The sequence below is a fragment of the Hypanus sabinus genome, chromosome 23, assembly GCF_030144855.1.
Source record: "Hypanus sabinus isolate sHypSab1 chromosome 23, sHypSab1.hap1, whole genome shotgun sequence".
In the NCBI taxonomy this organism is placed as follows: domain Eukaryota; kingdom Metazoa; phylum Chordata; class Chondrichthyes; order Myliobatiformes; family Dasyatidae; genus Hypanus; species Hypanus sabinus.
In genome coordinates, this window is record NC_082728.1 from 42088308 (window position 1) to 42107753 (window position 19446).

At 39.2% G+C, this 19446-nt stretch overlaps 1 protein-coding gene across 1 annotated transcript in view; it reads left to right on the forward strand.

The window, feature by feature from the left end:
- Positions 1–19446, forward strand: part of LOC132380153 (protein shisa-6-like) — a 568432-nt gene that overhangs the window by 509083 nt on the left and 39903 nt on the right. The window contains exon 6 of the mRNA XM_059948780.1: positions 312–374. Coding sequence (XP_059804763.1) covers positions 312–374 — 63 coding nt within the window. The remainder of the gene's footprint in view (positions 1–311; positions 375–19446) is intronic.

Here is a 19446-nt window from a genome sequence, read left to right on the forward strand (position 1 = left end):
ATTATCTAGATAAACACCAAATTCACACAAAGCATTCTTGTAGATTCCATTTTCCATCACAAGGTTCCCCATAGAGAAAATAAAAATGTTTATTTCACCTACATTTGCAATGATCTGCATATATCACAACTGTAATACAATCACCAACAAAATGATAAAAATGCAAATGTTTGCTATATTCAATTATGATATTTTTGTACCTTTCAAGAGTTATTATATAAAGGTGCAATTTTTAGACAATTAAAATGCTTATTGATGTATAATTTGCCCGCATTTATTTTTGCTTTACCCCTTCTTTCTTTGCTTTGTAGGTAACCATCACCATAATTACAATCACCTGGGGTTGATCAGTCCCACTCAAACTCCCACTAATGGTGAGTACAAAGTTGATACACTGTTGAAGGATAGAATCCAGCTTAGTAGGGTTTTCCTCATACCTTGTTCTTTATATTAGCAGGGGGAAATGTTTATGTGTAAATATCGGGATGGAGTGGGCCCATGGACTAAATTTGAACTCATTTAATTTTAAAATTCAAACAGCAGTTAGGAATTGGTATTATCAAGTTGCTCAAGTTATCAACTCTTTTTCAACTTTCTTTACTTCAGCATTTCTTCATGCTGGAATTCAGGTAAATGTGAAGAATGAATTGCATCAATATAGATGCCTGTCTCCATTGTGTCCCCAATTTGTTTTAAAGCAACAGTATTTTAGAGTGGATATACTATTGCATTCTAAGACGAAGAGAGAAATCCACTGTTCCTCCAGGTTCGGAGTTTCGGCTCAGGGCCAACAGCCCTAACTGGTAAAATAAAATTGTTAAGAAAACAGCAGTGAAGAATCCAAATAGAACCTTCACTGCAGCGTAATGGGCAAAATAAAGAAAGATACTATTGCACCGTACGAAAACCTAGCAGAACTTCTGCACATAACAGGTTCTGAAAACAATGAAATTAATACAAAGCTTATTGATAGTCAATTAAATGTATAAGCTTGGTATTGCCTAGTTAAACTTACTGGGAAGTTTAATGATTATCTACATGCTGCAAATGTTTCTGTACTGCAGTCTTAACAGCTTCTTGCACTAATGAATCTGTGTTCTTATCAAGCTATATATTTTTGGTATTATAATAATAATATTAAGTTCTTAAGGTATATATAAACTACACCCAATACTTTGGGAAATTCCTACAACACTTGATGAAGTGTATTATAATCACCCTATGTACTAACAATAAAAAAAAGTCACCATTAACAAAATAAACAAAGCCATTTTCCAGAGCGACTACATAACACATATTGAAAGACCAAAAAATTCAAGATGACACATGCTGAAAATGGGAAGAGAATCCAGAAACAATCCAGCGGCAGTTTTATTCAATCTGATTTCTTGCACAAGCACAATCAAGAGGCAAACATCATTCACCAAAATCTTCTTTTAAAATGCAAACTCATACTTTAAATATAACCCTGATCCAGTTTTAGAGACAGAGTCCCACAAACTATATTACAACTGACACATTATTACGGATAGGGCAATCAGTAATCACCGTTCAGATATAATATTACAGGAACAACTTACTTAAGCAAGAAAAACTTACTTAATAGATATAACTATTCCAAACACACGCTACATACAGAAATCAATAAATGAGAAACAGCAGAAATATGATGAATTAAAAGAGGAAATTGTAAGACTATGGAACATGTACAGGGTATACAATGTTCCAACAGTATTTTCTACAACAGGTATTATCCCAAAGTCACTATACAATAGCATTAAACAATTAGGCCTACACTGCAATATTTATATAAACCTTCAGAGAGTGGCAATACTAGACACCACTGGAATAGTCCGAAAGACCCTATCAATTGGAAATGCGTATGCTTGGCTGTGCTCAGCTTGAGCTGAGAAAAAAAAAAATAATAATAATAACTTCCTAGTGCACTTTTCATATGGTTGATGTAGTTCAAAGTGCTTTACAATGGGATAAACGTACAAACATGGACAAAAAGATGCCTGTTAAAAAGTTTAAATAAATGGGTTTTGTGCTGGTGTTTAAAACTGTCAACTGAGCCTGCATCCCTTATAGTTTTAGGTATTGAATTCTACTGTCTGTGAGTGTAAGTTCATAAAAGCTGACCTGCAATTATCTTTTGAGGGAGATGGTTTAAATTTAAGAGACAGGCGGAAGAATACCTGAGAGGTTGAGCAGGACTATAAAATGAAAACAATTCTGTGAGGTACTCCGGTCCCAGACTATTAAGAGCTTTAAAAACAAGAAAGATAACTTCAAAATCAATTCTACAAGATGCAGGAATATGTAAAGTAGCTGGTACGGGAGTGATAAGTTCTTACATCCTGGTTTGGTTATCAGTTTAGCAGCAGTACTCTGAATCAGTTGAAGTTTGTCGATAGTAAAAAGTGCATTATATGTAACCTAGTCTATTCAATATAAAGGCCTGAATTAGCTTTTCAGCATCATTACATGACAGAAACAAATGTACATTTGCACTATTTAAGTGTAGAACTGGTACTCTAGTCAATTTCATGATGTGGTATTTAAAATTAAAATCTGAATCAAGGATTTTGCCCAAAGTACATTCATTATCGAAGTATGTGTTCTATATACAATTTTGAAATTCGTCTTCTTGCAGGCAGCCATAAAAAAACCAATAGAGGCAATTAAAAAAAGATTATCAAATGCCCAATGTGAAAAAAAGAATAAATTGTGCAAACAATAAAATGTAAACAGATAACACTCAAAACTAAAGTTTGTGAAAGTGAGTCCACAGCCATGAAGCCAGCAGCTGGTCCAGGAGCCCATTAGTTGCAGGCCACAGCCTCAGTCCTCACAGAGATGAGTAAAACTCATGGAGCTGTGAGCTGAACACCAGTCCATCCCTTGTCTCTGGCCCCCGCACTCCAGCCTTTTCAATTTGGCCCTGCTCGTAAATCAGACAAACATTGGTTCTTTCTTTGCTCTCAGGCCCAGGCTCTGCCACTTTGAATTGCCCTCAGGCCTGCTCCACCAGGGGCCAAACTTCGGCTTGTACCTCGCTCTCGGGCCCATGCCCCAACTGCTTAGATTTGGCCTGAACCCACCACAGCACCACAATCATACTGCAGCTTCAAGGCTCCAGGTCACCAAAACTCCCAGAACAGTGCAGAAATGCCAGTTGTACAGGCAGTTCAAAAGCACAACTCCAAAAGGGAAGTTCTAGGCTATTGATTGCAGTAAATCAATACATGCAGGCTAGTTACTTCTGATTTACAAGGGCAGCCAGGTTCCCAAGTTTATCAAAGGTTTATCTCCTTTCAATTTGGAACCAACCAAAAGGATTTCAGTTTATTTTCATTTTGTTTTAGGAATCATGATACTTATACTTACTATTCTGCTTTAGAGATTGCTTTACACTTGACCTTTTATTTTCTACATTATACAGTGTTACGTTTTGTAACCTCAAGACATAAAACTATTTGAAAGAAAAACACAGGATCCATGAACTTCTGTACATTTAGCTTTTATTTTATTGAGGCACAATCTTAGGATGTGGCATAATGATGTGTGCCATTCACGTACTTTAAAATATAACCCATAATGAATTACGTAAACAATAAAGAACGATTAATCAAACAATATGTTTACAATATTACTTAAATGCTGCTGATATACTAAACACACAACACTCCATCCTGCTTATTCAATAGAGAATGCATCTCAACTACATACACAATATACTATATAATAAGACTACAATATAGACATCCATTGCATTGTAAGTTTTAAATTGCCCATTCAGTCCTAAAGATTTAATCACTGTGGTGGATTTGTTACAATTGTGGGATAATACCTTCCATGATAGGGTGGGGGTTACTCAACTTGGCAGGAGAGATGTGGCTGTAAAGCAATCTCAGGTTCTGGGGCGTTCTCCATGATGGTTGTAAGAGTTGAGTCTGGGACTGCAGGAAGTTGTTCTAACAGCTGTGGGCACCTTTCTTCTCTAACAATTGACTCTGCTGTCTTCTACTGTGTCGTATCCAGTATGACATCAGATGCAGTCACCACTGTGTAGGAAAGTTGTCCAGTTCTGTTCTTAATCTTTCCAAGTGCCCACTTTTGAACACCACTGTAGTCCTTCATCTGCTTGCCCAGGAATGAACTACTGAACCCCCTTGCTTGAGCGGCCTTCTATTTGAGTCAGCTGTTAGAACTGCATACTCATTCTGATATTGTGTTTGAGGAGATCCAAGCAAGAGTGACCCACGGCCCGCATGGTTGGTAAGTTGATGGTTGTGGAGTGTGCTGCATTATGATATGCAAGGAGGAAATTGGCAGGCTTCTGATTCAGTGTTAGTGTAGGTTGTTCTGCTCATGTTGCTAGCAATAAGTTCTTTAGACTCTGGACAATCCTGTCCACCAGGCTCAGTGGTACGGTGCAGATGTAATATATCTTATTCAATTTGTTTTCAGGAATGACTGAAACTATTCTGCAACAAAGTGTTGACCATTGTCACTGATGAAGTGTTCTGGATCACCAGTTTTTGAGAAGAGGCTTCCCAACACATCTGCAGTGTGTGAAGCTGTAGCGGAGGCTATTGGGAACACCTCTGGCCATATTCTAGCTGCATCCACTACCACCAAGAAATGGTGTGCGCATGAATGGTCTGGCCAAGTGCATGTCAATCCTCTGCCAGGGCAATGCGGGTCATTCCCGGGGATGGAGAGGCACTGCTCTTGGCACTTTCTAGATGTGTTGGCATCCCGAACAGTGCATGGAAAACTGCTCGATCTGCTGATCTATCCATCAGGCAAAGCAAATGGTGGATGGATCTCCAATCAGGTAGTAGTTGTCTTAGCCAATCCCACCCTCACAATACTGGCCCTCCTGTTTTTACTACATACAAACCCAATGTGGCTTGTTGGTTGTTGTATTTCACTGTTAAAAATGTCATTCCCACAGGAGTTATCTTTTCTCCAGTATAAGATCTTAGCAGGATATCTGCAGACTTCATTCAAATGTCTTTGAAACGTCATTCAAACTGATTTTGTGGAATGACTGCAACAGCTCAACCAGTGTCCATTTCCATTTTAATTAATTTGCTGTTCACTTCTGTTGTAAGCCATATTGCTTTTCACATTGTAAATCTCAAGGCTACGCAGTCCTGTGTCACTCTCTTCATTAAAAGATTTTTCATCAACAGCATGCAGATTAGTGCTCTCTTTGAAGCTGCAACTTGACTTTTTATCCTTTTCTGTTCCCTGTGCAGCCCATTTATTTTTTCTAACCAACATGCTCTTTCTATGGGCCCTACTTTGTTGCATTTTCTGTGCATTTTGCCTTTAACCCTTCATTGGTCTGAGGTATGTGAGCCCCTGCCACAATGATAACAGAATTTATTCAGCCAGGCTGGTTTCTGTTTAGACATTGCAATTTTGTTCACATTCACTTTCATTCCTGCCTGCAACTCAATTGCACCTACAGCTACACCATAATAACAGTGGAGCTCATTTCAGCTGGTTTGGTTGCAGCAGATAAACTGCTACCCAAACTGTATGCTCTTCCACCAGTTACACTCAATAAAGCTGCCACTCATTTCTCTTCAGCTATTCCATTCACTTCAAAGTATTGCTCAACTTTTTTTAGTAAGCATCAGCTATCTCTTGTGCAATTGAAAGTGACTATCTTTTCAATGTAGCCAGCCATTTATGTTTTTTTACTACTTATTATCTTTTTAAATCTCTTTATTAGTTTTAAACAAACATAAATGAAACATGAATACAAAATGTTTGAGAGTACATAATTAATAGTTTAAATAGACATTCAGATATGTAATAATAAAAATATATAACCTCTCAAACCCAGAACATTGATGAACAAAGAAGTAAAAAGAGAAGAAAAAAAGAAAAACCCCAAAAAAAAGAGAGAGGAAAAAAAGCAAAAAAAAAAAAACCACTAACCAACATGGGCCATTGAATAATATTAAGTACATATACAGTAGTGCCAATAACTCCAAACCTCCATCCAATTGATTAAGGATAATATAAGTAAGGTTTAGGAAAAGACAATTCAACTCATGTGAAAATGTTAAATAAAAGGTCTCCAAGTTTCTTCAAATCTAACTGAAGGTTCAAAAACCACACTTCTAATTTTTTCTAAACTCAAACAAGAAATAGTTTGAGAAAACCACTGAAATACAGTTGGAGGATTAATTTCTTTCCAATTCAATAAAATAGATTTTCTAGCCATTAATGTAACAAATGCAATCATTCGTTGAGATGAAGCAGATAAATGATTGTTATCCATCATTGGTAAACCGAAAATTGCAGTAAGAGGATGTGGTTGAAAATTAATATTTAAGACTTTTGAAATAATACTGAAAATATCTTTCCAATAATTTTGTAAACAAGGACAAGACCAGAACATATGAGTCAATGAAGCAACATCAGAATGACATCTATCGCAGGTTGAGTTAAGATGAGAATAAAATCGAGCCAGTTTATCCTTAGACATATGAGCTCTATGTACAACCTTAAATTGTATTAGGGCATGTTTAGCACAAATAGAGGACGAGTTTCCCAATAATAATTTTTTTTCCCATTGCTCAGTAGATATAGGACAATGCAACTCTTCTTGCCATTCCTTCTTAATTTTTTCTGATACATCTAACTGTAAATTCATGATCACCTTATAAATGATGGCTACTAAACCCTTTTGATAAGGAATAAGGGCTAAAATTCTATCTGTAATGTCCAATGGACATTCTTTCGAAAAAGACTGTAACTCATTATACAAAAAATTTCTAACTTGCAAATATCTAAAAAAATGGGTTTTAGGTAAATTATATTTATTAGATAGCTGTTCAAAGGACATAATGTTATCATCCAGAAACAGATCACAAAAACATGTTATACCTTTTGTTTTCCATAAAAGAAAAGCTTGATCCATAGATGAAGGCCGAAAAAATAATTAGATATTATAGGACATGATAAAATAAATTTATTCAAACCAAAAAATTTACGCAATTGAAACCAAATTCGTAATGTATATCTGACTATAGGATTAGTTATCTGTTTATTCAATTTGAATAAAGAAAAAGGAAGTGAAGATCCTAAGATTGAAATCAGTGAAAAATCTTGCACAGATTTACATTCCAAATTTACCCATTGTGGGCAAGTGGCTATAGTCCATTCTTGTGTCCAGAATATTAAATACCGTATATTGACTGCCCAATAGTAAAATCTTAAGTTTGGTAAAGCCAAGCCGCCCTCCTTCTTAGGCTTCTGTAAATATTTTTTACCCAATCTAGGATTTTTGTTCTGCCACAAGAAAGAAGATATTTTAGAGTCAATAGTATCAAAAAAAGCTTTAGGAATAAAAATTGGTAATGTTGGAAATAAATATAAGAATTTAGGTAGTATCATCATCTTACTACTTATTATCATCACCTGGTACTCACTATTTATGAACCCATGAATTTTGTCCGTTTGCTACTTTTTTTTAACTCAACTGTCTTTCTTCTGATCATGCTATGCTTTGTTTTTAACTCAAATGTCTCTATGTCCCCTTCTGAAGAAAAAAAAGTGCTGCACTTTTTTTTTAACTCGAACACCTCACTGCACTTCAGCAGGAAGGTAGTTGCCTTTGGTTTGTTTTAAAAGTTACTCATCACCACTGTTATGTTTTGTAACTCCGAAATATAAAAACCAATTGAAAGAAAAACACAGGAGCCAGAGATAATTCATGTACATTTAGCATTACTTTTAGTGAGGCACTCTTTTATGACGTGGTGACGTAATAGCGTATGCCATTCTTGTACTTTTACAGTTAACCCATAAGATTTATGTAAGACTCTCGGCCATGGCACCATGTGGTTGGACCAGGAGAGGCTGTTGGTCTTGTTCACTCCTAGCATTGTTGGAGTTATGGAATTTCTCTGCAGTTAAATTTTGAAAAGTTCAGAAACACAAAGCAGGACAAAGTACTGTCGCCAATGATAGGCAGTAACAGCATTTATATATTCACTAGTCATTACAATTGTGGAGATTAGAATAAACTGTGGGAAATGTTTGATACAGAAATCTGAGAGTAAAATTGATGGGATAAGGTTTTTTAAAAGAGGAAAAGCAAGCAGACATAAGAGTTTAATGGATATTCAAAAACTTAGATTTATGCTTTTGCTGGGAACATTAAATGAATTCTTAATAGAGATGTATGTACATTGACAAAAGGAATCTCTACAGTGTTATATTTAGCAGCTACCAGTGTTCCATTGGGTTACCTTACTCTTTAGGTTCCTCGGGGGCCAAGCTGATAACTTCATCACTAGGAAGCTGCTTACCCTGAGCTTTGATATTTCATTGGAATGTTTCCATTCACAAATTTATAAAGTTACACATCATGGAAAATAGGCCCTTTAGCTAACTCACCCATGCAAACCAAGATGTCTGCCTACTATAAATCCATTCGCCTGTATTTGGCCCACATTGTTCAAAACCTTTGCTATCCATGTAGCTGTCCAAATGCCTTTTAAACATTGTAATTGTACCAGCCACTACCATAACCTTTGGTATCCCATTCTATGCATCCATCTTTGTGTGAAAGCGTGTTCCTCAGATCATCTTAAAATCTTCCTCTCTCACTTTACACCTTTACCTTCTCATTTTAGGCTTCACTACAGTGAGGGAAAAGAACTGTGTCTATCTGTGCCTCTTAGAATTACAATAATCCTCCATAAGGTCACTGTTAACCTCCCTCGCTCTAGGCTATTCAGTCTCTCTTAATAACTGGAGACCTGCAGTCTAGGCAACTTTCCTGGGAATCTTCCCTGCATTTCTCTAGCTTACTCGCATCATTCCTCTGGTGTGGTGAACAGAAATGCACACAGTACTTTAAATGTAGCCTAACCAGCCAATTGTACAACTGTAACATGACACTGTAGCTCCTATAGTCAGTGCCTTGGCAGGTGAAGGTAAGTATGCCACATGCCTTCTTCACCACTCTACCTGTGTCAGCACGTTCAGAGAACAATGAACTTGTACCAGTGGTCCCACTGTGCAGTAACACTACCCAGGGGTAGAATACGAGAGACTATTATTCAAGACAATCTGCCAGCCTCTGCAGGGCTGAATGTGTATATTTCCAGATAATTATGCTGGAATATTTATGATTAAGATTATTAATGATATGTTGTTTTCAGGGTATGCACAAAATTCTGTTAATACATAAAAATAATTAAGTAAATTGCACTCAGCAACTTTGATTTTTTTCCATTTCTGGTTACAATGATTGGAATGTTTTCATTAATCATCTGGATAGCTGAAGTTTGGAAAGCCATCACCATTTTAAAGACACTACACAAGAGACAATGAAAATCCCTACATGCTTTCTGTTTACTCACTTCTTACTAAATGTTCTCTGGCAAATAGACACTTCCAAATTATTAAATGAGAAAGTTAAAGTGCACACAAGTAAATCCAAATCACCAGTTACTGAGTTTTAAATACATACAGCTGTGTTTCATTATCAGGGCTACTCCTACTCTTTCTGTCAACAAGACCAGCCTTGCCATTGTGGTCGTGGGTTGCAGAATAAGTGAGAGGTGGTCTGACAGTATCAGCAGATGCCACACGAGGTCTGAGTGTGGTAGGTTGATCAGATGCTTGATTCTGTAGAGTTTCCACTACCACAGCCTCTGATAATCAAAATGGTGGAATGGTTACCCCAGATAGGTGTGAATGCAGTGTTGAGGTTTCAGTCCAATCAGCTATGTACTTAATGAATGTTTGAGCAAGTTCAAAAGGGCAAAAGGCCTATCCCTGGTCCTAGTTTTACGTTTACAGACCTGTACCTAGCCTTAAGCTCATCCCACTCTTAAGAGATTACAGTTTCTGCCTTTTCTTCTACTATGATGCTACACAAAACAGTATCAATAAATTGCTAGTGAGGAGGAAGGAATTAACTTTGTTCAATCTGAAGCATTAAGGTTTATGGTGTCTGGGCTCATTACCAAGGTATCACATTAATGATCCAGCTCAAAGCAGAAGGTCTTCTGAGAATGCCATTGAGAGAGGGGTGAAGATAGACCCAGTATCAATAGATGACCAATGATGTTCTTCTAAATCAGCAAGGTATGCAGCCCTGAGGGGCATCTGTAGGTGGTGGTGTTCTGATGCACCTACTGTCTTGATCCTTTCTGTTCATAAAGCTTGCAGGTTTGAGAATTATTGTCTAAGAGGCCTTGGTGAGTAACTTCCATATATTGTTGAGTTGAACATCACAGGGAAACCTCCTATTTCTGACTTTATGATGAAAGGGAGGACCCTAATGGACTAAATGAGGAGAGTTGTGACCAGGACACTATAACGAAGATTTGGTGCAGATATCCTGGTGCTGGGATGACTGAACAATAACACAATTACTTCCACTTTGTATGAGGCATACTATGGTAAATGGAGAATATATCACCTAATTGTCCTTGACTTCACTTTTACCAGATCTACTCACCTCACTTGGACAAATACAGCCTTGATGGTAAAGACAGTCACCCTCACATTGTCACTAATTCTAACCAATTACAGCACTGATTAATGAGAATTATGTTCTTATTACCCTTTACAGCAAAAACAAGGAATAACAAAATAAGATACTGAATTGATGACAGCTGCAACACCTCACAAGGAAAACAGAATATCTCTGAGAATAAATTCCTTATTTCCAGATTTAGAAATGCAAAAGTGAGCATAAGTTCCTTAAATTCAAGTTCAAGTTCATTGTCATCTGACTGTGCTTATGTACAACCAAACAAAATGATGTTCCTTTAGGTCACACTGCACCCACAAATCATATATCATACACAGCACATAAACCAAAATATTACCATAACTATGTTATGATAATAACTATATTACCATAACTATAATTCAAAATGCAGGTAGTGGGTAGTCAGTACAAATAAATACATTAGATCTCTGAGGACCTAACCTAGTCCCAACATATCAATGCAGTTATAAAGTAGGCAAGACAGCAGCTATACTTCATTAAGATCTTTTTAAATCGAAACGAGAGGCTGAGAGTGAAGGACTAAAGACATCTCAGAGAGAATCCATTTTTTTTAACTGATCAGGGAAAAGAGGTGAGACTGCGCAGGCATGTGTCGTAGCGTGCCAAAGGTTTAAAAAAAGACCGCCATATACAGCAGCCATCGTCAGAGTGGACTGAGTCAGAGTGGGACAACTTTGGTTCAACAGGCTTCAACGTGAACAAGCAGAGGCGAGGGTAGAATCCAGTAAGTTGTGTTTTGTTTGTTTAGAGTAGAGAGAATGCCAGGCAGGATGTTGGAATGCTCCTCTTGCAGGATGTGGGAAGTCAGGGAGACCTCCGGTCTCCCTGACAACAACACCTGCGAGAAGTGCATCCAGCTGCAGCTCCTAACGAACTGTGTTAGGGAACTGGAGCAGGAGCTGCATGACCTCTAGATCATTTGGGAGAATGAGGAGTTTATAGATAGTAGTTTCAGGGAGGTAGTTACGCCAAAGGAGCAGCACACAGGTAATTGGGTTACCGTCAGGCGAGGGAAGGGGAAAGGGCAGGCAGCGCAGGGCTCCCCTGTGGCCATTCCTCTCAACAGCAAGTATACCGATTTGGATATTGTTGGGGGGATGACTTACCGGGATAAACTGCGGCAGCTGGATCTCTGGCACTGAGTCTAGTTCTGCAGTGCAGAAGGAAGAGGGGAAGAAGAGGAGAGTGATAGTGATAGGGGACTCGACAGTTAAAGGTACAGACAGGAGGTTCTCTGGTCACGACAGAGACTTACAGATGGTTTGTTGCCTCCTGGGTGCCAGGGTCAAGGATGTCTCTGATCGCGTGCACAGCATTCTGAAATGGGAGGGTGAGCAGCCAGATGTCATGGTACACATCGGTACCAATGACGTAGGAAGAAAGAGTGAGGAGGTCCTGAAGAGTGAGTATAGAGAGCTTGGTAGGAAGTTAAAAAGCAGGACCTCGAGGGTGGTAATCTCAGGATTGCTACCTGTGCCACGTGCCAGTGAGGGTAAGAACAGGATGCTCTGGAGGATGAACACGTGGCTGAGGAACTGGTGTAGGGGGCAGGGTTTCAGATTTCAGGATTATTGGGACCTCTTCTGGGGCAGGTGGGACATGTACAAGAGAGACGGGTTACACCTGAACTACAGGGGGACCAATACCTTGCAGGGAGGTTAGTTAGTGCTATTGGGGGGGGGGGGTTAAACTAGATTTGCAGGGGGATGGGAACCAGAGTGCCAGTAGATAGTGGAGCGGGAGTGAAAATAAATGATGTTAAGGGTTCATGCAAAGTCACAAATAGAAGGGTTGCATGTGGTGGTAATAATCTTCTGAGGTGTGTCTTCTTCAATGCGAGGACTATTGTGGGGAAGGCTGATGAGCTGAGGGCGTGGATTGACACATGGAATTATGACATTGTAGCCAGGGCAGGACTGGCAGCTTAATGCTCCAGGGTTCAGCTGTTTCAGATGTGAGAGAGGCAGAAGGATGAAGGGTGGGATGGTGGCATTGCTAGTCAGGGAAAATGTTACAGCAGTGCTCAGGCAGGACAGATTTGAGGGCTTGTCTACCGAGGCCATATGTGTGGAGCTGAGAAACAGGGAAAGTATGACCACGTTAATGGGGTTGTATTATAGACCACCCAATAGTCAGCGAGAATTAGAGGAGCAAATCTGCAGAGACATAGCAGACAACTGCAGGAAACATAAAGTTTTGATAGTAGGGGATTTTAATTTTCCACATATTGATTGGGACTCCCATACTGTTAAAGGCCTAGATGGGTTAGAGTTTGTAAAATGTGTTCAAGAAAGTTTTCTAAATCAATATATAGAGGTACCAACCAGAGAGGATGCAATATTAGATCTCCTATTAGGAAACAAGGTAGGACAGGTGACGGAAGTGTGTGTAGGGGAACACTTTGGTTCCAGTGATCATAACACCATTAGTTTCAACTTGATCATGGATAAAGATAGATCTGGTCCTCAGCTTGAGGTTCTAAACTGGAAAAAGGCCAAATTTGAAGAAATGAGAAAGGATTTAAAAAGCGTAGATTGGTACAGGTTGTTCTCTGGTAAGGATGTCGTTGGTAAGTGGGAGGACTTCAAAGGAGAAATTTTGAGAGGGCAGAGTTTGTATGTTCCTGTCAGGATTAAAGGCACAGTGAATAAGAATAAGGAACCTTGGTTCTCTAGATATATTGGAACTCTGATAAAGAAGAAGAGAGAGGTGTATGACATGTATAGGAAACAGGGAGCAAATAAGGTGCTTGAGGAGTATAACAAGAGCAAAAAAAAAACCTTAAGAAAGAAATCAGGAGGGCTAAAAGAAGACAAGAGGTAGCTTTGGCAGTCAAGGTGAAGGATAATCCAAAGAGCTTCTACAGGTATATTAAGAGCAAAAGGATAGTAAGGGATAAAATTGGTCCTCTTGAAGATCAGAGTGGTTGCCTATGTATGGAACCAAAAGAAATGGGGGAGATCTTAAATGGGTTTTTTGCATCTGCATTTACTAAGGAAACTGGCATGGAGTCAATGGAAATAAGGCAAATAAGTAGTGAGGGCATGGAACCTACGCAGATTGAAGAGGAGGAGATGCTTGCTATCTTGAGGCAAATCAGAGTAGATAAATCCCCAGGACCTGTCAAGGGTATTCACTCGGACCTTGATAGAGACTAGTGTTGAAATTGCAGGGTCCCTGGCAGATATATTTAAAATGTTGGTATCTACAGGTGAGGTGCTAGAGGATTGGAGGATAGCTCATGTTGTTCTGTTGTTTAAAAAAGGCTCTAAAAGTAATCCAGGAAGTTATAGACCGGTAAGTTTGACGTCAGTAGAAGGTAAATTATTGGAAGGAGTACTAAGAGATAGGATCTACAATATTTAGATAGACAGGGACTTATTAGGGAGAGTCAACGTGGCTTTGTGTGTGGCAGGTCATGTTTAACAAATCTATTAGAGTTTTTCGAGGAGGTTACAAGGAAAGTGGATGAAGGGAAGGCAGTGGATGTTCTTTACATGGACTTCAGTAAGGCCTTTGACAAGGTCCTGCATGGGAGGTTAGTTAGGAAGATTCAGTCGCTAGGTATACATGGTGAGGTAGTAAATTGGATTAGACATTGGCTCAATGGGAGAAGCCAGAGAATGGTAGTGGAGGATTGCTTCTCTGAGTGGAGGCCTGTGACGTGGTGTGCCACAGGGATCAGTTGGATTGTTATTTGTCATCTATATCAATGATGTGGATGATAATGTGGTAAATTGGATCAGCAAATTTGCCGATGATATAAAGATTGGAGGTGTAGTTGACAGTGAGGAAGGTTTTCAAAGCCTGCAGAGGGGTTTGGACCAGCTGGAAAAATGGGCTGAAAAATGGCAGATGGAGTTTAATACAGACAAGTGTGAGGTATTGCACTTTGGAAGGAAAAGCCAAGGTAGAACAAACAAGGTAAATGGTAGGGCTCTGAGGAGTGCAGTAGAACAGAGGGATCTGGGAGTACAGATACCTAATTCCCTAAAAGTGGCATCACAGGTAGATAGGTCGTAAACAGAGATTTTGCTCCATTGGCCTTTATAAATCAAAGTATTGAATATATGAGTTGGAATGTTATGTTGAGGTTGTATAAGGCATTGGTGAGGCTGAATTTGGAGTATTGTGTGCAGTTTTGGTCACCTAATTACAGGAAGGATATTAATAAGGTTGAAAGAGTGCAGAGAAGGTTTACAAAGATGTTGCCAGGACTTGAGAAACTGAGTTACAGAGAAAGGTTGAATAGGTTAGGACTTTATTCTCTACAGCGTAGAAGAATGAAGGGAGATTTGATACAGGTATATAAAATTATGATGGGTATAGATAGAGTGAATGCAAGCAGGCTTTTTCTACTGAATTAGGGAAGAATAAAAAACAGAGGACATGGATTAAGGGTGAAGGGGGAAAAGTTTAAAGGGAACATTGGGAGGGGCTTGTTCACACAGAGAGTGGTGGGAGTGTGGAATGAGCTGCCAGATGAAGTGGTAAATGCGGACTCACTTTTAACATTTAAGAAAAACTTGGACAGGTACATGGATGAGAGGTGTATGGAGGGATATGGGCCAGGTGCAGCTCAGTGGGACTAGGCAGAAAAATGGTTCGGCACAGCCAAGAAGGGCCAAAAGGCCTGTTCCTGTGCTGTTATGTTCTATGGTTCTACGGTTGTAGGAGTTTAAAGAGATTTGGTATGTCAACAAATACACTGAAAAACCTCTGTAGATGTCCTGCGGAGAGAACTCTGACAGGCTGCATCACTGTCTGTTATGGGTGCGTGCACAGGACCGAAGGAAGCTGCAGCGGGTTGTAAGTTTAGTCATCTCCATCTTGGATACTAGCCTACAAAGTACCCAGGACATTTTCAAGGAACAGTGTCTCCTGTACATGGCCAGTAGCCAAGAAAAGTTTATTAGCCATATACACCAGAAAAGCACTAGATACTTTTTCCAGTAAACAGCTTGCTGTCCGAGGCCTTGGTGGCCTCTGGGTGTTCATTAGTCTCAGGGCCTGAAAGAAGAAGCTGTTACCCAGTTTGGAGGTTCTAATCCTGGTGCTTCTTGCTTCTGTCCCTCCTTCCTGAGAGCAGCGGGTCAAAGAGATTGTGGGGTGGGTGGTAGGGATCCTCAACAATGCTTCAAGCCTTCTGCATCTGCAAACTTTCTGGTAAAAGCCACAGATGGGGAGAGGGAAATCCTGGTGATCCTATCGGTAGTTTTTACTATCCCCTTGAAACCCCTTTTTACCAGGGTTGCGGCTAATTAGCCCGTCGCTAACAGTCACTCAGCTCAGCAGTGAGAAACCCACCTATCTGAGACTCCATCAGTCCAGGGTCAATATGACTTGGGTCCCACCCGACCTGGGAAGGTGGGATGACTCACCCACCCAAAACCCAATCCGTGTGAATACTGCCTCCGTGCAATTGACCATCAGCAAGTAATAACAGATCATACCCAGCATACAATTATAAAGAAAGTATATTTGCAGTGTTAGCTTTGTCAAACAGTTAGAAGGAAACAGAAAAAAAGTAAATAAAAAGTGCACCATTACAGTTAACCCAGTCCAAATGTACACATAAGTTGGAGTTCATCTTGAAATTTTCTTTAACTCACGCACTGGACGCATGGCCTGCAAGAATGCACACACCACCGTCACTCAAAATTTGCCTCAAACAAGTGGGCTCCCCCACAGAAGTATCGGTCCTTCCTCCTTGAAGCCACTCACCTGTACCAGGCACCCCGAGCAACAATGGCGGCCTCCTCAGCCATCTTCCCTCCTTTCTTCTCCCAGTTCCCTCCCGCCAAAAATCCTCGACCCACACGTGTTGGGAAGCTTTTAAAAACCAGCATAAGGCAACAGAGAAAAAAAAACATAAGGAGAGAGAAGGTGAATGCTGAATTCCTCCGTTTTGTGTGTTTCATGCAACCATGTTTTAGTTCATTTCAGATTCTACTTGTTGAGACTTGTCAGCAACCTTATGGAAGTCCAAATAAATAGCATCTATCCTTATATTTCTACCACATTCTTTTTCTCCTCAAAACGTTCAATCAGTTCAATTAGAGTTGAACTACTTTTACATACCCATGGCGACCTTTGCCCGTTGTTGTCCTGCTTGATAGCCACTCCGCCCCAAGTAGTAATATGGACATTTTACTGTGACACTCAGATTTTGAAACATTTGTTTAAACAATGATGCAAAGTAATATTCCCGCTCAGTTAATAAAATCTGGTTTTCATACATGGATGATATAGCAATATTGGGTAATATTTTATAATTTGGAAAGTTCTTCAGTGCTTTATGTTAAAAATTCACTAGATTCCATTCTTTATATTTCAGCATGCTAATTTATGAAACGATTTTAGTAAGTGAGTACAAAATGCAAAACTGATTATTCACCAAATTTGAACTGACTGTGAAATAAAGCATTTATAGTACACATAGTTTATAGCCCACTGTATTTTTCACTGTATTTCATTTTTGATTATACAAGTCATGGTGTAAGGTAATTTTGCATAGCTAGATGAGAAATTTTGAACCCTGAAATTCAATTGTGTGGTGCAACTTTTCATTGCAGTCTCCAATTGATTTTTATCCAAAACCCAATTGCTTTCAGATTCTGCAAAAAATTCTTTGATCCACAGACTATGGAGTAGGATACTGTGTAATTGGTATCGTTTTTAGCAATTTCCTACCATGAATGCACAGTGCACACAATGTCAAGTCTTAAGGGCAGAACCAAGTCTTATCAAGAGGTTTAAGGCTGCTTCTGCTTTCCTAAAGGGTTTAAGACCAACTGGAGCCAGGAGGTCCATCACTGAAGATTCTAGCAAAATAGAGTTGCTCTTGTTTTGGATAAGATTTTGCTTTCAAACCTAGGTCTTGTTTCTCATTCTCAATAACTGACTCTTCTTCCACACACTGTGATCAATTTTAACTCCTGGTTGTTACCTGTCACACTCTCTTAGACTGTGTCTGTCCCTTCTATCTACTACCCCTCTTCCTCACAATTTCTTTCCTACTGTCATTTCTTGATCTATTCCTCAGTGGTAAGGGTTCATTGCAAGTAATCTGATAGGTTAGATAGTATTCTGCAGTTATTATCAAATGAGTTAGTGTAAGACAATTTTAAATCAGTGGTCCTGTTAACTAAATTGAACAGCACATTAAAAACCTTTGTCTTTGCTTTCTCATTTACCAACCACCTTGCTTGCTGCTGTGACCTGTAATGACTATTAAGCAGTCAGTGCTGGGAACTGATTTTCCCAAATTCCTTCTTCTTTCTGATACTACTCTTTGATTCAAATGTATGATTCCATATATCTGTATTATAATTACAGCCAACAGTGCAGAAACAATTGATGATCTCCGTGTCGTTCAGAGGGTTGCTTCAAAACAACCTTGAATGGAAAAGGTTCCTCTCCTTCAATGATTATGATGATTTCCGAACATGCTGGCACCAAGTGAGCCAGAATTTTTGACAAAGCATTAATTCTCCTGCATTTGGCTTTCTTTTAACTTTAAGGAAACCTACCCCCATGCTTTTCCCATGGATGAATTGGGTCAAAGAGCCTGTTTTCCATGCTGTCTACCTTGAATGGTGTCATTTCGATGAGTTTGAACAACAGCAGTTTAGTCTAAGTAATTGGTAATGGATTTTTATCGTCACATGCAATAAAACTCTTTTGTCTGCATGCCATCCACAAAGGTCATTCCATATTTAAGAAGTTTGAAGTGGTAGAGAATGAAACCAATATCAGAATACCGAATGTAATGTTACAGTTTCAGAGAAAGTGCAATACAGTTAGATACATGTAAGGGTCATGACGAGGTATATAAGAGGCCATTTTTATTGATGGAAGAGTCTTATGATAATAGTGTAGAAACTGTCCTTGAGCCTGGTGATGAGTGTTCCCAAGCTTTTGTATCTTCTGCCCAACAGAAGGCGGAGTGATGAGAAACTGACCAGTGTGGAAGGGATCCTTGATAATGTTTACTGTCTTTCTGAGGCAAAAGGAAACATCAACAGAGTTAATGGAGAGGAGTCTGGTTTTCATGATAGACTGAGCTGCATTCACTATTTGCAATGTCCTACCATCTTTACAGAGCAGTTGCCATCCCAAGCTGTGATGCATCCAGCCAGGATGCTCTCTATGGTGTAGCTATGGAAATCAGTGACTGTCTTCAGGGACATACTGAAATTCCTTAGCCTACTCAGGAAGCAGAGGCACCGGTAGGCTTTCTTGGTCATATAATCTAACTGGCAGGACCAGTACAAGTTGTTGCTGATATTTGTACCTTGGAACCTGAAGCTCTCAAATGTCTCCACCTCAGCACCATTGATAGAGACAGGTCTCTGAACCTCACCTGCTTTCAGAAGTCAATGACTAGTTCCTTTGTTTTGTTGACATTGAGAAGAAGGTTGTTGTCTTGACATCATCCCACTATACCATCTCTTTACTTCCTCTACCCTATCTCATCCTCATCTGGAATCTAGCCCACAAAAACAGTGCCATCTGCAAACTTGTAGATGTCATTAGACCAGAAACTTATAAAACTGTGAGTGCATAACAAGTAAAATAAGGAGCCAGGAACACGGCCTTGTGGGGTACAGGTACTGAGAATTTACTGCGTATCCATACTGATTGCAGTTTGTTGGTCAGGAAGTGAAAAATATGGTTGCAGAGTTCTCAGTCTAGGAGTTTGGAGATGAATTTGTTTGTCCAATTTGTGAGACCAATACAAGTTATTTTAGAATTATTAATTCCTCTCATTATTTTAAGGGCAGGCATCTCTCTTTCCCTTTGCCATCTTTAATTTATTAAAAATAATTTAAAAGATATGAAACAATCCCCCACTTCAATTTTCAGAAACAAGAGAAAAA